The sequence below is a fragment of the Schistocerca americana genome, chromosome 7, assembly GCF_021461395.2.
Source record: "Schistocerca americana isolate TAMUIC-IGC-003095 chromosome 7, iqSchAmer2.1, whole genome shotgun sequence".
In the NCBI taxonomy this organism is placed as follows: Eukaryota; Metazoa; Arthropoda; class Insecta; order Orthoptera; family Acrididae; genus Schistocerca; species Schistocerca americana.
The window spans coordinates 83,164,516-83,187,257 of NC_060125.1; the positions used below are offsets into that span (position 1 = coordinate 83,164,516).

At 44.5% G+C, this 22,742-nt stretch overlaps 1 protein-coding gene across 1 annotated transcript in view; it reads right to left on the reverse strand.

The window, feature by feature from the left end:
* Window positions 1-7,431: 7,431 nt before the first annotated feature.
* Window positions 7,432-22,742, reverse strand: part of LOC124622086 (lipase 3-like) — a 175,099-nt gene continuing 159,788 nt past the window's right edge. The window contains exon 8 of the mRNA XM_047147662.1: window positions 7,432-7,980. Within this exon, the coding sequence (XP_047003618.1) occupies window positions 7,801-7,980 (180 nt within the window). The 3' untranslated portion in view covers window positions 7,432-7,800. The remainder of the gene's footprint in view (window positions 7,981-22,742) is intronic.

The following is a 22,742-nucleotide window of genomic DNA, read 5'->3' on the forward strand; positions in this document are numbered from 1 at the left end:
TGGAAAAATATGCAAAATTGAGGAAAATATGGAAAAACGAGAGTACTTATCTGCCTAAGTGTGGTCTGTGCCGGTGCTTCAAATGACGAAAATCGTGTAATATTAAACTTCGTTTCTTGTTAATAAATGCCTATACGCAAGGTCTCCTGTGATGTGACTTTACGTAATTACAGAAACATTAATTTTTTATTAACAAATAGACACATTGATCTTCTTCATTCAGAATGAAGCTACCCACTCAAACGCTCCAGTTATAAAAATGAGGATGGGTAGGGGCTTGAATATTATTGGTCGGCATGTGAGTGGGTAGGGAGGGGGCTGGAGGTACAGGTTCCTGTGGATGACGTTGATGAACTACCGGCATTCCCTTGGGGGAGAGGAGCAGAGGATGATGTTAAATATAATCAGCACAAATGTATAGCGTTGTGCCGGAAGTCCTTGTCAGTGACATTGAGATAAGATTGTTATCTGTCCATATATGCCAACTGATAACCGTGCCGATTGCCTATCCCACTTGTGGTCTTGAACCCGCCCTGCTATCTTGCTCCTGGACACTCGCATGTGATGCGGAACTGATTACTGGGAGCCACGAGAGCCTGTCCCACCATTATAAAAGGAGTGACGTTTCCGTTGTCAGCAGGAAAACAGTAACAACAGAATGCATGTCTGGTCGGTTATTTCGAATGTGGAACTAACTGGATGTCACCTTAGTAACAAATCCACCCACATTTCCACCCGTTCCTATGTCGACTGTTGGTAGCGTGATTGCGAAGTCGAAATGCACAGCTGAACCAAGACCAGGGAGAGCTCATGTATTGACGATCTGGCCCTGTCGAACATTGCGGAGATTGGTTCTAAAAAAAATCGTGTGAAGGCGTCGGAAAGAATCACTCGTGTGTTCGAAACGACCGCCAGCAATCTTCCTAGCACAATGAGTGAGTTTAAGAGTTGAAAGGAATGTGGTACAGTGGTTGAGCAGCTTCTCATAAACCACACAGTTCTGTAGTAAATGCTAAGAGCGATTCCACCGGGTGGCAGATGACTTGAAATGAGCGATGAATCACGCTGTTCCCAATGGCCATCCGATTGAAGGGTTTAGGTTTAGCGAATGCCTGGAGAATGTTACCTACCATCACGCGCAGTGCCAACAGTGAAGTACGAGGAGGTGACGTTTGCGGTATGAGGGTTCCGCTTAAGAAAATGCGGAATTGTATCAGCATCAAATGCGCCGTGTCATAAAGCAGCATCTGTCAGACAATGGTTTGTGGGTAATAATTCCTGAAGTGGAATGGCCTGCCGACAGTCTTGAACTGAACCCAATGGAACACATTTGGGACGAGTTGGAACGTAGATTCCATTACAGTGTCCAAGGTCACTACCCTCTCATTTTTAGGTTCTTGAGGAAGAGTGGGCTGCATTCCTGCACGCACATTCAGTCTCCTCATCGAAAGTGTCCCCAGCAGAATTAAAGACGTCATAAAGGGGAACGGTGGACACACCCCATATTGATGTCCACTAACAGGTGACCATATACTGGGTGATCAAAAAGCCAGCATAAATTTGAAAACTGAATAAATCACGGAATAAAGTAGATAGAGAGTTACAAATTGACACACATGCTTGCAATGAAGGGGGTTTTATTAGAACCAAAACAATACAAAAGTTCAAAAAATGTCCGACAGATGGCGATTCATCTGATCAGAATAGCAATAATTAGCATAACAAAGTAAGACAAAGCAAAGATGATGTTCTTTACAGGAAATGCTCTATAGGTCCTCCATCATTCCTCAACAATAGCTGTAGTCGAGGAATAATGTTGTGAACAACACTGTAAAGCATGGCCTGAGTTATGGTGAGGCATTGGCGTCGGATGTTGTCTTTCGGCATCCATAGAGATGTCGTTCGATCACGATAGACTTGCGACTTTAGGTAACCCCAAAGCCAATAATCGCACGGACTGAGGTCTGGGGATCTGGGAGGCCAAGCATGACGAAAGTGGCGGCTGAGCACACGATCATCACCAAACGACGCGCGCAAGAGATCTTTCACGCGTCTAGCAATATGGGGTGGAGCGCCATCCTGCATAAACATCGTACGTACCAGCAGGTGTTTATCAGACAGGTTGGGATGATGCGATTCTGTAACATATCGGCGTACCTCTCACACGTCACGGTAGCAGTTACAAAACCAGAATCACGCATTTCCTCGAAGAAAAAAGGCCCGATAACGGTAAATGTGGTAAATCCAACCCATACCGTGACTTTCTCGTCGTGCAATGGAGTTTCCACGATAGTTCTAGGATTTTCGGTAGCCCAAATTCTGCAGTTCAAAAACAAAACAAAAAAAAAAAGGTTCAAATGGCTCTGAGCACTATGGGACTTAACTTCTGAGGTCATCAGTCCCCGAGAACTTAGAAGTACTTAAACCTAACTAACCTAAGGACATCACACACATCCATGCCCGAGGCAGGATTCGAACCTGCGACCGTAGCGGTCTCGCGGTTCCAGACTGTAGCGCCTAGAACCGCTCGGCCACTCCGGCCGGCAAATTCTGCAGTTGTTGGCGTTGAGAGACCCTCGGAGCGTGAAATGAGCTTCGTCGGTCCACAACAAGATACTCAACCAATCGTCATCTTCCGCCATATTTTGAAACGCCCACACCGCAAATGACCTCCGCTTCACTAAATCACTTTTATACACGATTGTCATGCGCAGTCACTGACGTTTTGCTGTCCAGCGCCATCTGTCGGACATTTTGTTAACTTTTTTTTTGGTTCTAATAAAACCCCGTGTCATTCCAAGCATGCGTGTCAATTTTTACCTCTCTATCTACATTATTCCGTGGTTTATTAAGTTTTCAAATTTATAACGACTTTTTGATCACCTGGTATTTTTTATCAGATAGAGCAATACTCGGTTTTGAAAAGTCAGTATAAACAGCAGCTCGTCTGCGCCACTGCGATACGTCAGTGTTTGTAGTAACCGGAGCCTACCTCCCCGGTACTGTGCCCTGCCCAACGCTGGATGGAGCACATGAATTGTACCTCAAAGACCCTGAATTTTGCTACAGAACTGCTTGAACTGCAGTCGCAATACTGCAAAGAGCATCCTCGCGTGTTTGACACTGGTGAACCGTTAGCAGCAATAGAGAAACTTATGTACTTCGTAAGAGAATATGAGCTATGAGAAAAATATGAGCAGTGGTACTTGTACTCTCTGTTACGGCGTAAAGCCAAGCGGCGGCACGCCATTCGGGAACGACAGGGATGAGAAGGCTGTGAGAAGCAGTCAGCCAGTCGCATGCCGACCGGACCTCCCTCCAGGACGACAACGCGACAGCAGTGGTCTCTATGTGAAGAGGACATAAGCGCCGCGACCAACTGGTGACGGCCCAGTTCAATAGCAGCTTCAAGATTAGCGGCTTCGATAGCAGCGTCAACGCTAGGCACTTCGCTGGTACTCTCTACGCAGTACAGACTTGGGGTCGTCTATACTGAAGAAGATTGATTATTTCGTATGTCGCCCTTTGCTTGCGACACATCTGTGCAACAGCCACAGTATTGTATCTTTTCTTATTATAATGATACTCATTAATACGACTTGTTTGATTATTTGTCTAGCGAACCGAGTATGCAGGCTTCCTGTACACTACACTATACACAAAATCTGTGAGCTGTAGAGGATTTAAGCTCGTGCACAGTTAAACTGTTTGAATTGTTAGTTTGTGGGAAGGGAATGTTACAAGCTGGAGCAATACACATCAAACATTTATTTCACACATTTTGAGTACATCAAACATCAAATATCAAGAATTTCCGAAAGGAATTTCCTTGAATCTATACACAGAGAGGAAACAGGACAATTTTCATTATGATTAAATAATAAATCATTTTGAAAGTTAAAGTATATAACACCGACGAGATTCTGATCTTAACAAGCAATTCTTTTTTTGCCAATTACACAACACTATTTCTGCATTAAACTGACAGAAGATATTCTCACGTCGTCCAGTTTTATTGAGCAACAATCAACGTTCCTGAGAAGAAAGATAATACCTTTAACTTACGATAGAATATGGATGCAAATGTAACGAACTATGAAAATACTAAATAAATATTAGGACGAGTAGGGAAAATGTAACACATTGCGTTCTCTTATGTAGTGAGTTACAGATTGTTACATTTGTAACATATATTTACTGAAACACCAACTTTATGACACATTGATTTACATGCAGGTGAATAACATTTTGTTTTTCGATACATACTACAACACAGATTGGGTGTGCTAATGGATTTGTAACTATGAAAGTGAAACAACTCCTGCTTCTCGTCACATATTTATTCAATAAAAGACTCACGGAATAGGTTTCGGTAGAGTGCTGTACGAACAGTGATCTTTCTATTTGCAATGTTTGACGCAGGCAATGACTGTAGGAGGGCAACATCTCTTGAATTTCGCTTGTATTCCGATATAATGATATTGGACAAAAGGAAGATGAATGTCTGTCCTCATCACAACTTAAAAAAATTACTTTTTTTCTGTTTAAAACATGTGCGTTAAATGTGAGCAAAATACTAATGTCGAGTAGTCGAATAATTTATGTATTTATCGTGATAAAAAGGAAGACAAAAGTTTCAACTAATAACAGAGAGCCATAAGGCATCATATTATTTACGAATGAAACGCAAAGTGACCATTTTGTATTAAATACAAGAAGCGGACAGCTCAGAATTCTGAACAACGTCATAACAAGAAAAAAATATCCGTCTGCGTTTGATAAACTGATTAGCTCCGTTACACATGTAACTGAACGTTCACAACAGTATGGGCAAAACAGAGCTTTGTCAGCGCCACTGTGGTTTAAAACTGAAGATAGGCAACGCGTGGGCAGAACAGGTAATGAGCGGATTTCGAATGATAGCAGGCGTCTATCGGAATAGAGGAGCTTTCACTAAAACTATGCTGTAATCTTGAGGAAAAAAGTCGCTAACTTCTGGAAACCGTAAGACAGGTTTACGTATTATCGCAATGCTCATGCTAACTAAGTTTAACCCTTTTAATTTCTTTTGCAGAATATGTACTTGATTTGAAATTCCTCGTTCACATATGGGAAACTGAAATGATGCCATAGTTGAGTTGCTAGTTTCGATTAGAGCATCAACGGCAAAATAAGAGAGAACCTGTTTGTGGTGCTACTCCAGACAATTTGATGTCTTTAAGTAGTTCTGACGGAGAAATGCGTGAGTAACGTTGTTAATTGGGTACTACTTTTCTTGAAAAATGTATGGGAACTGAACACGAACCGTCTTTTCACAGGCAGTTTAATAATTGCTCGTAATCAACAGAAATAATCAAGTTGACCATTTCACGGCCGCGCAGCCTCACTGGAACGGAGGTAGTTTGAGGTCACAACGATACTTCTGGAGTATAGCACTTCGTCGCTTTAAATAAACATAAAAATCTTCTGAGCTATTAGACCGCGTCATTTTCCACGTTTACTTTTTCTGCGAGTCGATGAAACGATCCCACTGACGCGATATTCTTCAGGAATCTTCATCCTTATGAGGGGCTCCTGAAGAGCAACCCAACAATGTGACTGAAACGTTGAGTTGCTGACGACTGTTTCTTATCGAGACTGCAGATTTAAATGTTGCCAATTCAACTAAATGCGTAAACTGGAACCGTCACGTAGAAAAAGGCGAAAGCGAATTAAAGCCAATGTTTGCTTGGCAGAACCCTTGGAAGGTGCCATAAATCTGTAGATGAGACTACCCACACTTCACTTGTCCGTCTTCGTCTGGAACACTGCCGCGTGGTATGGGTTTCTGTATGGTAAGACTGACGAAGGACGCTGAAAAAGTTCATCAAAGACTGGCAGCTCGTTTTGCATTATCATGAAATAGGGGAGAGAATGTCACGTATTCCATAAGCGAGTTCGGGTAGCAATAGCTAAAACAAAGGCGACATCTTTTCGCGGATTTCAACCACCAACTCCCTCCTGCGGAGCAAAAATGACCATTGTATAAAATGATAGGTTGAGATGTTCATTTTTCCTAGGTGCTGTTCAAGAGTGGAATGTTATAAAAATGTAGATGTCAATGTAGATCCTTCTTTAACTCGGATGTAGTGCACAACCAATGGCTTCAGATTTTTGGTAGATTAGTTACACCCTAGGACAGAAAAAATGACGCGCCTCCAAAGAATTATCCGAAAGGGATGAAAATCGATAGATGTCTGTACATGTACAGACAAAGAAATGGTTGCAATTTCAAAAATATTGGATGATTTATTCAAGAAAAAGAGCTTCATAAATTGTGTAAGTAGGTAAGGCATTGGTCCACCTCTGGAACTTACACAAACAGTTATTCAGCAGAGTTATCCAGCTCTGTCAATAAGACTTGTTGGATGTCCTCCGGAGGTATATTGTGCGACATTCTGTCAAACTGGCATGTTGGATCGTCAAAATCCCGAGTTGGTTGGAAGGTCCTGCCGTAATGCACCAAACTTTCTCCACTGAGGAAAGATCCGCTCAGAAGTAAGCCTGAGATGGCTTACCATGAAGGGCAACAAAACGGGACGTAGAATACCGTCGACGTACGGCTGTGCTGTAAGAATACCGCGGATGACAACCCACGGGGTCCTGCTATGTAGAGGCATGGCACCCCTGATCATCACTTCTGGTTGACAGGCATTATGGCGGGCAACAGTCAGGTTGGTATTCCACTGCTCTTCGGCGTACCCCCAGACACGTCGTCGGCGTGAAACATCGTTAACTGGAGTAGAATTGTCTTCAGTTCTGCTTCGAAGTAAGGCCCGGTGACCAGGGAAGACGTTTCTGGAGACGCACTGGACAGGAGTGGGATACCAAGATGACTGTTGGCCGCCATACGACCCGACCAGGAATGTTGGTCTGGGGCGCTATTTCTTTTCATAGCAGGTCCCCTTTGGTTGTCATCCGTTGCACCCTTACAGTACAGCGGTACGTCGACAATATTCTACGCTACGTTCTCCTTCATGGCAAGCCATCCTGGACTTACATTTCAGCAAGATAATGCCCGCCCGAACGCGGCGATAGTTTCTTTGTGCTTGACCCTGCCTTGGCCAGCAAGGTCGCCGGAAGTCTCCCCAGTTGAGAACTCCTCGAGCGTTATAGGCAGGACTCTCCAACCCGCTCGGGATTTTGACGATCCAAAGCGCCGATTGGGCAGAATTCGGTACGATATCGCTCAGGAGGACATACAACATCGCTGTCAATCAATGCCAAGCCCAATAACTGCTTGAGTAAGTGCCAGGATTGACTTGCTCAATTTGTGAAACCGTCTCTCTTCAATAAATCATCCAATTTTTTTTTTCTGAAATAGAAATCTTTTGTTTGTCTGTTCAGCTACTTCACATCTACCGATTTCCGTCCCATTTGGATAATTCCTTCGTGGTGGGTCTTATGTTTTTTTTAGAGTGTCTAACAATGTCCAGTCGGCGCAATGAAGAATCTAATGTACACTTATTCAGTCCTCAAGCTGTTGCTTAGAGAGGAACAGTAATAATACAGAGAACAAGAGCTCTTACGGTAAGTACTTTTTTACGTATCAATTTGTGGTGTGATAAATACATGATTCGAAGCAGTCGTTTGCTCCATCTCATACAGAATTTTGGGAGTGCAGTGTTCCTGGCTGCCGCTTGTCTTGACTTCCGCGGAAGACCAGCCGAGGCGTCTACAGGCGCCTGCTGTATTCCGCAGTCACTGCGAGCAGATAACAGGCGGCAGCCCGTCCCCGGAAAGGTGCAGGCTGCTCGACGATTAGATGTCGTCCAGGTCCCACTCGTCCTGCTGCAGCTTGTCCATCAGCTGCTCAACCCTGTCGTAGACGAGATATGGAACGTCCTTGGCCAGCAGAAAGTCCAGGTGGTTGAAAGACAGGAGTGGCACCAGCTCGCTGAATACCACGTTGGGCAGCTTCAGTGAGAATTCTTCAACGTCCTGCAACGGTAAACAGCATCGTGGTGAGACGGAATATTTTTTGCGTGTTTATTTATTTATTTATCTATTTCTGCAATATTTTTGCCTTGTCATAATTTTGTCAATTTTATGTATGTAAATGTTGTACATACATTATTGGCCATTAAAATAGCTACACCACGAAGATGACGTGCTACAGACGCGAAATTAAACCGACAGGAAGAAGATGCTGTGATATGCAAATGATTAGCTTTCAGAGCATTCACACAAGTTTGGCGCCGGTGGCGACACCTACAACGTGCTGACATGAGGAAAGTTTCCAACCGATTTCTCATACACAAACAGCAGTTGACAGGCGTTGCCTGGTGAAACGTTGTTGTGATGCCTCGTGTAAGGAGGAGAAATGCGTACCATCACGTTTCTGACTTTGATAAAGGTCGGATTGTAGCCTATCGCGATTGCGGTTTATCGTATCGCGACATTGTTGCTCGCGTTGGTCGAGATCCAATTACTGTTAGCAGAATATGGAATCGGTGGGTTCAGGAGGATAATACGGAACGCCGTGCTGGATCCCAACGGCCTCGTATCACTAGCAGTCAAGATGACAGGCATCTTATCCGCATGACTGTAACGGAAACTGCACCCACGTCTCGATCCCTGAGTTAACAGATGGGGACGTTTGCAAGAGTGTACCCATCTGCACGAACAGTTCGACGACGTTTGCAGCAGTATGGACTATCAGCTCGGAGACCATGGCTGCGGTTACCCTTGACGCTGCATCACAGGCAGGAGCGCCTGCGATGGTGTACTCAACGACGAACCTGCGTGCACGAATGGCGAAACGTCATTTTTTCGGATGAATCCAGGTTCTGTTTACAGCATCATGATGATGGCATCCGTGTTTGGCGACATCGCGGTAAACGCACATTGGAAGCGTGTATTCGTCATCGCCATACTGACTTATCACCCGACGTGATGGTGTAGGGTGCCATTGGTTACACGTCTCGGTCACCTCTTGTTCGCATTGACGGCACTTTGAACGGTGGACGTTACATTTCAAATGTGTTATGACCCGTGACTCTACCCTTCATTCGATCCCTTCGAAACCTTACATTTCCGCAGCATGTTGCACGACCGCATGTTGCAGGTCCCGTACGGGCTTTTCTGGATACACAAAATGTTCGACTGCTGCCCTGGCCAGCACATTCTCCAGATCTCTCACCAATTGAAAACGTCTGGTCAACGGTGGCCGAGCAACTGGCTCGTCACAATACGCCAGTCACAACTCTTGATGAACTGTGGTATCGTGTTGTAGCTGCATGGGCAGCTGTACCTGTACACGCCATCCAAGCTCAGTTTCACTCAATGCCCGGGCGTATCAAGGCCGTTATTATGGCCAGAGGTGGTTGTTCTGGGTACTGATTTCTCAGGATCTATGCACCCAAATTGCGTGAAAATGTAATTACATGTCAGTTCTAGTATAATATATTTGTCCAATGAATACCCGTTTATCATCTGCATTTCTTCTTGGTGTAGCAATTTTAATGGCCAGTAGTGTACATGTGTTCCGTAATTTAAGTACTGTGCCAAGAGAAATTAATATCAGTGTAAATTCAGAGGAACAGGAAGATGTAGAAAGTTCTGTGCTTGTGCAGAACTTGAACACCTCGAATAGCTGAAGTCACAACTCGAGAAATACCCGGTTCCGCTCGATATTTCGATCGCCCCGCGATCTAGCGACTTCTGTTAATATTCGCTTGGTGCACAACTTCGTAGAAGGTTTAATAAACACAACAAATACACATAATAGAGACTTTAGCCGCCAATAATACATTCTCCTTTACTGTTACAACAATCTGCCAACACAGGGGTAACCTTTCGATTCCGCGACTATAGGAATCACGTGCTTTTGAGGCGAAGAACTCTTCAAGTGCCGGCCGCGGTGGTCTAGCGGTTCTAGGCGCGCAGTCCGGAACCGCGCGACTGTTACGGTCGCAGGTTCGAATCCTGCCTCGGGCATGGATGTGTGTGATGTCCTTAGGTTAGGTTTAAGTAGTTCTAAGTTCTAGGGGACTGATGACCACAGATGTTCAGTCCCATAGTGCTCAGAGCCATTTGAGCCAACTCTTCAAGTGATGTCCGAGGCACATTTGCTTCCGGAAAGGAAGTTCCTTGAAGATTGTTAGATAGAGAGCAAAATAGATGAAAATCTGAGGGCGCAAGATCGTGAATAATGTTGAAGTAGAGTACTGCCCGACATAGAAAAGATTTGCCTCACTGGGTTCACTAATGTCCGTTGTATAACAACATATTTCGTTGTTCTTGTCAGAACAGAAGTTTTATGGTAACACTATTTCATTCAATACACTTCTATTTAATTATTCATATGTGGACTTACTTCAAAAATAGATCACTATATCGAGTTTTTTGATGTTTGAGAAATGAGTGAATGGTTTGTTGTGCGGTGACGACAGATAGTGGATGTAGAATATGTAATTATCTTTGAGACACTTCTCTGGTCGCCTTTGGCAGAACCAAAGAAAGAAAGTATTCCAGAGCACTGGAGTGCCTGTAGTGTGGCTGACGGTAACAGGACCCCCTCCACCCCCCCCCCCCCCCCCTCACTTCTGAGGAAGCGTGGGATGGCCTGGTGAACGGCCATGATCCGACATCATTCTGTCGCTGGTTCCTGAAGCTGAAACACCTATTTACTGTGTGCTCCATAAAACAAAGGGATATGGGAAATGTATGTATGTGAAATATTTATGAGTAGGTAGAAATAATGATTTCCCTTTTCAGAATATCGACAAGAACAAAACTTTTTGGTGGGAGATTCATGTAAAGGTAGGCAGGTAAAACTCATGGGTAACTTAGGATTCTTTGGTAGTGACCAACGGTCACAATGAAACCACGTGTGGTAATTTTAAGCTGAAATACTTGCGAGTGGTAATTTTAAGCTGAGATACTTGTGTGTTAAATTTGAGCTGAGAATGTTTAAGAATTGCGTGAGCAGAATTTGAATTGGGAACAAGCACTTCCACATACTGACTTCGTCTCAAGCTGACCAAGAAACAATGGAAAACGTGCTCATGCAAACTTTCAGTTGAGGATTCGTGTGTGAGGTAATTACGTAATCATGATACCAAAGTTACCGTTATTAATTACATTCGTGTGAAGCAAGTTAGACATTTTGATACTCTGAGGAAGGGGTGAGTTAGCCATTTGCCCAGCAACACAATGAGGGTTACATTGCAGTGGGAGATGAGCGTAAATCCTCCAGAATATGTGGTAGGCCTGTAGGAATGGTTATGTGTGAACTTTAATCCGAAAGACTGTGACTTGTTAATCTGGACTGAAATTTTGTTTTGGGGAAGATTTCATAAGTACTGGCAAAGGTCGGTTGTTCTGTTTTATTTTACATGTTTGATATGTATAACTTGAATGTGTCGACTTAATTACAAGTACTGCACCATAATGCAAGAATTTTCTTTGAATAGCCTGACCGCTAGTAAAGTCTCAAGGTTACTAGTAAATGACGTTATGAGAGTTAGAGAGAGACAGGAGTATTGGTTATCCGTACCAGTCCAGAAAGTGCACTATAGTAATAAGGAAAAACCATAGGTTATTGAAATGTGTACGTAATATCATGCCCACTGGGCAGAGAATTCCTTGTTTTCTTTTATGTTTACATGTACTGGAGGAAATTTTGTATCATTGTGGTGGTAGAATCTCGGAAAATAAAAGAGGAGATATGAAAAAAATGGTGATCATGATCTTTCAGTAGAGGGTAGCCACTTTGTTCAGGCATTTTTGCCATAAGCTCCCTATTGCTAGAATAGCCAAGCTCTGATTAAAATGAATGCAATAGAATGGGAATGTGGTCATGCCAAGGTGGAATGATTCCATCGGAAACAGTTACAGACAGTGCCACATTTACAATTTATTAGTCAGATGTGTTTAATTACGCTGTGTTGAGATAATTAAAAAGAAAAAATTAAAGCAAAGCAGTTGGGTGATAGGGCTTTGCTATCAATGTACAGTAGCATTGGCTGCGATAACTCATATCAACATTTCCAATGCACAAATGTTACAAGCACTCGCTTGGTAGTTGTTGACAAGAAATATCAGCAGTGATGGTAACACATCGGGGAAGCAATTCAAAATACGCCACAACGTCACTGTTCCACCAGATGCATAACATTATCTTTTGCGGATGTTCACATGTCTTTCTATGGGGAGCTGCTGCTTTGTTTGGGCTCAACCATTCCTTTCTTTTCCTTATGTTAGCATAAAGGCACCATTTCTCGTCACCAGCAACGACAGAGAATAGGAATGGTTGGTGTTGTTCATGAGCTCATTGATGATTTTGAAATTAATGGTTCAAATGGCTCTGAGCACTATGGGACTTAACTTCTAAGGTCATCAGTCCCCTAGAACTTAGAACTACTTAAACCTAACTAACCTAAGGACATCACACACATCCATGCCCGAGGCAGGATTCGAACCTGCGACCGTAGCGGTTGCGCGGTTCCAGACTGTAGCGCCTAGAACCGCTCGGCCACCCTGGCCGGCGCTCATTGATGACGAGCAGGCAGAGATGCACATATGGTCATCTGCTGATTTTTGTGATTTTGCATTAGAGCGTGCGTCGCCATATACCCGATTTATGAACCTTCTCCACTGCGTGCATACGCCGCGCGCTGGTGGAATGATAACAGTTCATCACTTTTGCCACTTCTCGAGTTAAATGACGTCGATCAATGTGGATTAATGCGTTTAAACGATTTCATCAAACCCCGAACGTCTTCCTGAACGTAGAGAGTCACTTACGTCAAAACGATCTTCCTTAAAACGTAAAACCATTTTCTTGGCGTGCTTTGTGGAATGGTATTATCTCCACAACGGCGTAAATATTTCTGGCTGCCTCCGCTGCTGCCTTCCCTCCTTCGAACACAAACAACAGTATATGACGGAAATGTTCCGATTTCTCCACTTGGCACTCCATTTTCTAGCGTCCACACCTCCACTTTCTATCTACAAATGACAAAACGCCAATATCTAAACTCAGGTAGCAACAGTGAGCTAAACATAAAAAATGACTATCGATAAACAAACACGTATCAGCAGGAATACCAACATGAAGAACAAAAGCGCTACGATCATATGTACCAACCTAATACTATCTCCACAAAGTTATTAACGTACTACAGATCTTGATAACAAAATAACTGCGAAATACGAACTGCAAAATCTTCTACGATACAGATCATATGTAAAAACAGCAACTAATGAATAAATTAACCATCATAATCACAAACAGCCTAAGTCAAGAGCTTTCGCTTGTGCTGCCATCTAGTGACATCTGTCGGGTCTATCTTCATGACGTGCTTTCACGACTGTAATTCTGCTATAACGGTATAGGTCAGAGCAGGAGATATTTCGAACTGGAACGTTTAACTGTGGCAATTGTCGCCAGTAGCAACAAATCACCATCATTGGTACAGCTCTCTACATTTCGTATTTTTCTTCGTTGTGAGAAGCCCTGCAACATCAGGTATTAGCCACTGGCTGAAATACAAGTAAAGTTTCTAAACAGCATAATAGTTGCCATCTTTATCTCTTCCGCCACACCCACACATGCATTACGATGCAAAAGGTACTCATTAACCAACACCTGAGTTTCTTGCTAAGATTTCGCCTTTGTCAAAAATTATAATGGCTGCACCGGCAGCTACTGCAAGCAAACCGTGTTACTTGAACAACGACATAACTTTCGTGCTTGTCAAGGTGTGTGCTCATGTGTTGAGAAGAGACTTGCACCACCATTCATGCCTTTTCTTGCATGTGAGGTAGACGCAGGCACGTGGCCGCTAGACGCAAAACACACAACTGTAATGCAACTTACGGGCACTGTCCAAGTCAATAAACAGTGGTATACTAATATACCACGAAAGTTAATTCATTAGTAATGCCAGCAGTACACGTCTTTCTCTCTCTCCTTTTTTAAATTCGTTTCTATCGTCTCATATACTCTGAATCAGACTTTCAGTTCGTGTCAGGCCCTGTACCTTATGGTAATTAACACTAGTCCCAGAATAGGCTTACATTCTCACGAGGATAAGATCAGACTATTCTACAGTTAATAGCAAAAACTGACACAGATGAAGGTATTTGAGAATAGAAGCAAAAACGTCCCCCTGAACGAGGCGCTTAGAAGATAAATGCGAACGTATGATTACATGTGTCACTATGATATTCCACTTAGTACAGGCGTACGCTTAAGATGTAAGAAAGAAAAAAAAATAAATAAAAATAAAAGTGTGGTGTCACCGCCAGACACCACACTTGCTAGGTGGTAGCCTTTAAATCGGCCGCGGTCCGTTAGTATATGTCGGACCCGCGTGTCGCCACTGTCAGTGATAGCAGACCGAGCGCCACCACACGGCAGGTCTAGAGAGACGTACTAGCACTCGCCCCAGTTGTGCAACCGACGTTCATAGCAATGGTTCACTGACAAATACGCTCTCATTTGCCGAGACGATAGTTAGCATAGCCTTCAGCTACATTTGCTACGACGTAGCAAGGCGCCATAGGTTTGATAATATTGTGAAGCATGTATCATCAAGAGCGATGTTCTACAATTGTGGATTAAAGTTAAGTATTACATCATCTACGTACTTTATTTGCAATTCTCAAGATATTCTCCTGTTCAAGACCTCACGCCAGTCAGCGTGTAATTAAACGCGTGCATTTCGGCCTCCTCTAGAAAAAACAGTGTTGGCTCTTCTGCCAACATTACAAAAAGAAAAAAGAAAACACGACGGACCACGAAGAACTCAACCGAATAGAACGGAAATCGGTACATGTGATGTACATGCACTGAAAACAAATGATTAGAATTTCAGAAAAATTGTATGATTTATTGAAGAGAAAGAACTTCGCAAATTGAGCAAGTCAGTAATACGTCGGTTCACTTCCGGCCATTAAGCAGGCAGTTATTCGGCCTGCCATTGACTGATAGAGTTGTTGGATGTCCTCTTAAGATACGTCATGCCAAATACTGTCCAATTGGTGCGTCAGGCCATCAAAATCCCGAGATGGTTGGAGCGACCTGCCCATATTGGTCCAAACGTTCTCAATTAGGGAGAGATGTGCTGACCATACCGGCCAAGGTAGGGTTTGGAAAGCGCGAAGACAAGCAGTGGAAACTTCTGCCGTGCGCAAGTGGGCATTATCTTGTTGAAATGTAAGTTCAGGGCAGCTTTACCATGAAGGACAACAAAACGGGACGTAGAATATCGTCGACGTACCGTTGTAAGGGTTCCGCGGATGACAACCAAAGGCGATCATTCCTGGTCGTTAGGCCGTATAGCGGGCGAAAGTCAAGTTGGTACCCCACTGCTGCCTAGGACGTGTCCAGACGTGTCTTTGCTGGTCATCGGGTCTCAGTCAGGAGCGGGAATCATCACTGAAGACAACTACTCCCATCAATGAGGTCTCAAGCCGAATGTGCCTGACATCACTGCAACCGGCCTTGTTGGTGTACAGAGGTCAATGTTAGTCGGGGCAAGTGGCGCCCCTGTCTGTGAGCCGCCTATTAACGGTCCCTGTTGTCACTGAACACCAGAAGCACATCGGGTCGATGAAAATGATGAACCCGGGCCTCTAAGTTCCTCTCTGACGATTGCTCGATCCTCATGCCCTGTCGCCTCTGTTGCTCGTCCATTTCCTTTTAGACGATGTGTTTGGCCATGGTTCAAATGGTTCAAATGGCTCTGAGTACTATGGGACTTAACATCTGAGGTCATCAGTCCCCTAACTAACCTAAGGACATCACACACATCCATGCCCGAGGTAGGATTCGAACCTGCGACCGTAGCAGTCGCGCGGTTCCGGACTGAAGCGCCTAGAACCGTTGGCCATGATTCACCCATTCATTCGTCGAACTGTGGCATCGCTCCTATTCAAATGTCGAGCAATTCTCCTATTACTCGAACCGGCTTCTTTGAGAACAACAACACGTCCTCACTCAAATGCTGACATCTGCTTATATTGTTCACGCACCTGTCTGCGAGGGATAGTTGGTGCCAACTGGGTACACGGAATGAAATTCGCAAAGATGTTATGCCCTGATGCCGACATGTCCCTTAATTACTATCTTTGTCAGCTGCGCGGTGAAATTGCGCTGCAGCGTCACGCATTCATGCATCGGCCGCCAAGGTTTACAATTTTGCATTTCCTGTCGATACCTGAACGAATATCAATTTGTGACCGATTTGCATAACTCCTTCATGGTGTGATGGTTTGTTTTTGTCTTTTCGATTAAGTACCCATCTATTGGCCTCTAATTTTTTTACCAAAATAAGTTGCCGTTGCGCGTTACAGCTTGCCAATACATGACCACCGTCGCAAATGAGGAGCTCCGTAATCCTTCAGTCGTGCCAGCAACGTAAGTAATTCTCGACGTTAGCTTCAACCTTATTCGCTCGTAATAAATGAATACCATTCTCAAAATCCTCCATATGGTTTCTAGTTTGTCCTGTTATAGCTGAGCCACGAATTATTCGTTCTCTATCTTGTATATTACAGGTAACTTTCCCACCATTTTCTCGAGCTAGCTATAGCATTTACCCGGGATCCATACTCTCTGTGGTTGGCATTAGCTGACATTATTTAAATAAACACCCCGGCATTTGGCTCTTTTAGTGTTTATTTAAGTACAACCCAGGTTTCTGCATTAATGCGACCTTCAAGAATTTGATTTTATGTCTTTAACATACATTGCAGGACACTTAACATGTTGTCAAGCTCAGAGTTGGTCGTAAATTAAGAAAAATATTGGCTCCCCACGAAATTCCAGATGTAAAATCACCATACTGTAACAGATTAGAAAAATAAAAGTGGGAGCACGTCATATTTTAAAAACAGGCTTCCGTTGATAAATAAAAGAATAACATATCTCCTTAAAACGTAATAATAGTGCAAGCAAAGGTTTTGATTTCACTCTCATTACGTTTTAAGGGCACGCGCTCATCTTTTATTTACGCCTGTTTTTATTAAATATGACGAGTTCTCACGATTATTCAGTGATCTGTTACAAGATTGCCATTTTACATCTGCAGTTTCGTGCGGAGCCAATATTTTTCTTAATTTATTGTCAACTTTGAGCTTGATAACATAATGGGGCAGGACGTCAAATGGGCCGACATGAAGCACGAGAGGCACCACAGGACATTTTAATTTCCACTGTCTATACTTTTACAAATAAAGTCATAAAAATTTGTCAGCATGACCAGGAAGGATTCAGGGTTCACAATCACAGCAGCGGAAGTTCAAAAACATAACTATTGTTTTTCCACTTACTAATGGCTGCATTTGCTGCTATAGCTACACTTTTATTCGTATGTAAGAGAGATCCTTCGATGAATTTTGCACAGCATACAAACCATACTTACAGGTGTATAAAACTCTTGAATTTATTTAATTTATGAAAAAATAAATGAGCTCTTACATTTAAAACTTCATGTTTAGAAGAAACTCAAATTTTATTGTTAATTATCTCAATTTTTACCATCGTTTTTAATAAATTTGGAAAATTCTAGAGTTTCATGCACCTGTAAGTATGGTTTGTATGCTGTGCAAAATTCATCGAAGAATCTCCCTTACTTATGAAGAAGAGTGTATCTATAGCAACAAATGCAGCCAATAGTAAGTGAAAAATGTTGAAATTTAACATTTAAAAAAATTATTTTTCTATGTTTTTGAACTTCCACCTCTATGAGTGTGAACCCTGAATCCTTCCTGGTCATGTTGACAAAGTTTTATGAATTTATTTGTAAAAGTATGTAGACAGTGGAAACTAAAACATCCTTGCTCCAAGTCGGCCCGTTGGACGTGCTACGGCCCTTAAGTGTCTTGCAATGTATGTTAAAGACATAAAATCATATACTTGAAAAGACATAAAAGGTCGAAACCTGGGCTGTACTTTGTGGTATACACCACTTCTAACAAACACCGAACAACGCTCTCCAGTACGCGGCCGCCAAATACATCGCTGGCCGCACTTCTCTGGGCGGCCCTCTGCTTCCTTCGCTGGCCGTCTTCACGCGCACGCTCCCTGACGTGGCCGAGAAATACATCGCTGGCCGCACTTCTCCGGGCGGCTCGCGGCTACCATCGCTGGCCGCCTTCGCGCGCGCGCGTTTGTCAGCACACAGCAATTGGCTACGCCAGGAAACATTGCGACTGGTTTTCCCTGGAAAACAGCGACCCCAGCCGACGGCTCCATTAACTAGTAAGCCTTATATAAACCCGGCCACCGCCGCAAACGACAGTTCTCATCGGGAAGTGCAGTACGCCGTGTTCCAGCTGCCTGTGGAGGACTCGCCGCACCACTCGAGGTTACCTGGCTGCTCGGCGGAAATCTAGCGACTTCACTTGGAGAGACTGAACTTCACTGGACTTGGGGAATAATTAAGGGACGTGCACCCCACTACGCACATTCGGACATTGGTATAACCAAACTTTAATTATGCATTACTTCTGAGTGTGAGCCTGGGTAGACGCTTGGCTGAAATAATTGTTAAAAAGTGATTTGTGATTTAATAAACCAGACTGACGAGGTTATTGTGTTATTCCTGGTTATAACACACTTAGATAAGCAATAAAAGTCAAATGGCAGTGCGTTCCTTTAAAAATTATTGTACGACTGTTTCTCAGCAACTTGCAGAGTTTGTTGTTACATGCCCATCCCTATTACTGAAGAAGCTGTTGAGCATGTTGTGATCTGCCGCGCGGGTTAGCAGCACGGTCAGGGGCGCCTTGCTCCCTCCGTCGGAGGTTCGAGTCCTCCCTCGGGCATATGTGTGTGTGTGTGTGTGTGTGTGTTGTCCTCAGCGTAAGATAGTTTAAGTTAGATTAAGTAGTGTGTAAACTTAGGGACCGATGAACTCAGCAGGTGGGTCCCATAGGAATCTACCACCACCATGTTGCGATTTAGATTTGTTACTTGCGCTGCCCAAAACTTGACAAAAAGTACGAGTAGAAAAGATTTGTTATAAATGGTCGTTTCTTTCTAGTATTTCCCGCTCTGTTACGTACTTATCTGTACATTTCCTGTGCAAATCAGTTTCTGTAAGATATTGCGTTTTCTTCGACGTATTTACTTACTCTGGTAAAACAAGCAGTGGCCCACAGCCCACAAAACAAACTTGTATACAGGCGTGTGCTTTCCGATAGCTTCATTCTGTTGATAAGGCGCGTTTTCTGTCACACTCCGAACTTTGCTCAACCGTATCTGATCGTCCCAGATAGCGTTATCTGGCAGAAACTGGAGCACATGGGAGTTGTCCACCCCATGGAGCTGCACAACTGTCACCGGACGTAACGAGCGGACTGGCCATCCTTCTGCCGGACATTGATCCCTGTGTGTTTCCTCAAATGCTGAACTACAGCTGTTAAATGAACATATTGATCTACGCATCCAAATTCATGACCAACACTATCTTCTGGTTGCAGCCAGACTACTTATTAATGGCACACTGGTCAAAATAATCAGGGGATCAAGCAGGATATTGTGTTAAATCTCGAGGAGAATATTGTGTAGGGCACGGTTTAGAGTAAAACTTATCTGTATTACCACAGAAAGAGAAAATAAGTCGTTCTATTCACATTTCATACGACTAGGATATACATGCAGGGTTACAATTATTGAACTACACTCCTGGAAATTGAAATAAGAACACCGTGAACTCATTGTCCCAGGAAGGGGAAACTTTATTGACACATTCCTGGGGTCAGATACATCACATGATCACACTGACAGAACCACAGGCACATAGACACAGGCAACAGAGCATGCACAATGTCGGCACTAGTACAGTGTATATCCACCTTTCGCAGCAATGCAGGCTGCTATTCTCCCATGGAGACGATCGTAGAGATGCTGGATGTAGTCCTGTGGAACGGCTTGCCATGCCATTTCCACCTGGCGCCTCAGTTGGACCAGCGTTCGTGCTGGACGTGCAGACCGCGTGAGACGACGCTTCATCCAGTCCCAAACATGCTCAATGGGGGACAGATCCGGAGATCTTGCTGGCCAGGGTAGTTGACTTACACCTTCTAGAGCACGTTGGGTGGCACGGGATACATGCGGACGTGCATTGTCCTGTTGGAACAGCAAGTTCCCTTGCCGGTCTAGGAATGGTAGAACGATGGGTTCGATGACGGTTTGGATGTACCGTGCACTATTCAGTGTCCCCTCGACGATCACCAGTGGTGTACGGCCAGTGTAGGAGATCGCTCCCCACACCATGATGCCGGGTGTTGGCCCTGTGTGCCTCGGTCGTATGCAGTCCTGATTGTGGCGCTCACCTGCACGGCGCCAAACACGCATACGACCATCATTGGCACCAAGGCAGAAGCGACTCTCATCGCTGAAGACGACACGTCTCCATTCGTCCCTCCATTCACGCCTGTCGCGACACCACTGGAGGCGGGCTGCACGATGTTGGGGCGTGAGCGGAAGACGGCCTAACGGTGTGCGGGACCGTAGCCCAGCTTCATGGAGACGGTTGCGAATGGTCCTCGCCGATACCCCAGGAGCAACGGTGTCCCTAATTTGCTGGGAAGTGGCGGTGCGGTCCCCTACGGCACTGCGTAGGATCCTACGGTCTTGGCGTGCATCCGTGCGTCGCTGCGGTCCAGTCCCAGGTCGACGGGCACGTGCACCTTCCGCCGACCACTGGCGACAACATCGATGTACTGTGGAGACCTCACGCCCCACGTGTTGAGCAATTCGGCGGTACGTCCACCCGGCCTCCCGCATGCCCACTATACGCCCTCGCTCAAAGTCCGTCAACTGCACATACGGTTCACGTCCACGCTGTCGCGGCATGCTACCAGTGTTAAAGACTGCGATGGAGCTCCGTATGCCACGGCAAACTGGCTGACACTGACGGCGGCGGTGCACAAATGCTGCGCAGCTAGCGCCATTCGACGGCCAACACCGCGGTTGCTGGTGTGTCCGCTGTGCCGTGCGTGTGATCATTGCTTGTACAGCCCTCTCGCAGTGTCCGGAGTAAGTATGGTGGGTCTGACACACCGGTGTCAATGTGTTCTTTTTTCCATTTCCAGGAGTGTATATGAAATAAAATCGTCATAGCTTTTAAATGGTTTGCGTTAGGACGTTCAAACTGCACGGTTGCCCGCGGGGCATGCTGGGAATTATTATGAATGGTTTAGCGACGAAGCCCACCTCAAAAAAAAAAAAAAAAATGGTTCAAATGGCTCCGAGCACTATGGCACTTAACATCTGTGCTCATCAGTCCCCTAGAACTTAGAACTACTTAAACCTAACTAACCTAACTAACCGAGGCAGGATTCGAACCTCCGACCGTAGCGGTCACGCGGTTCCAGACTGAAGCGCCTAGAAAAGCACGGCCACACCGGCCGAAGCCCACCTTCATTTGGATTGGTTCGTCAATAAGCAAAACCCACGCATTTGGGGGACTGAGTATCTGCATTTCGCGATCGCGAAGTCTCTTCACCCTCAACGGGTGACTGCATGGTGTGCAATGTCCAGTCACGGTATAATCGGTGCGATATTCCTTGATGGCACAGTGATTACCGAACGATACGCAAAAGGTTTTGGAACTTATTTCACCCCCATTATCCAAAGTACCCGACTTCGTCAAGATGTGGTTCATGCAAGACGGAGCTCCACCACTTCAAAGCAGGAGAATGTTTTAATGTCCTGTAGGGGCACTTTGGGGACCGCATTCTGGCTCAGTGGTACCCAGAGAGCACCGGACCTCGATTGGACGCCTATTCTCCGGGTTTGAACATATGCGACTCATTTTTGTGGAGCTATACTAAAGACAAGGTGTACAGCAATAGCCCTAAAAAACTTTACTGGGCTGAAAACAGCCATTCAGAAGTTCATCGACAGCATCGATGTTCCGACACTTGAGCGGGTCATGCAGAATTTGGCTATTCGTCTGCGCCACGTTATCGCCAAGGATGGTAGGCATATTGAACATGCCATAAACTAAATCTGAATATCTATAGTGACGTTTACATGTTGAGTAAAGTGCCTACACGCCGTAGTTTGTAATTAATTTACGTTTTTTTCATGCAGTTCAATAATTGTCGTCCTGTACATGACTGAGAAGTCACTGTTAGCCAATGCTAGATTTGTATCGGTACGTGGTGAAATACCTGTAGTGTACCACATTCTTTAACGCCATAAGCCGTGGAAGATCAAGATCGTTGTGCTTGGATTAAAAAACGATCTATGTGTCGAAGAATCTATGACGGAAATGAAATGATGGTTCAAGAATGGGATTAAAATTCATAGTGGAAGAATATCATTAATAAGATTCACTGATAACATTGTTTTCCTAAGTAAAGGTGAGGTAGAATGACAGGAGCTGTTGAATCGAAGAACATTCTAATGAGTACAGAATATGAATCGAGAGTAAATGGTTCAAATGGCTCTAAGCACTATGGGACTTAACATCTGAGGTCATCAGTCCCCTAGACTTAGAACTACTTAAACCTAACTAACCTAAGAACACCACCCACATCCATGCCCGAGGCAGGATTCGAACCTGGGACCGTAGCAGCAGCGCGGTTCCGGACGGAAGCGCCTAGAACTACGCGGACACAGAGGTCGGCAAATCGAGAGTAAACCGAAGAAAGAGGAAAGTAATACGGAGAATCAGAGCACTAAGGAGGAGAAAAAGAGACCCAAGAAACGACAGAAGGAAACTGCTGCAAACAGT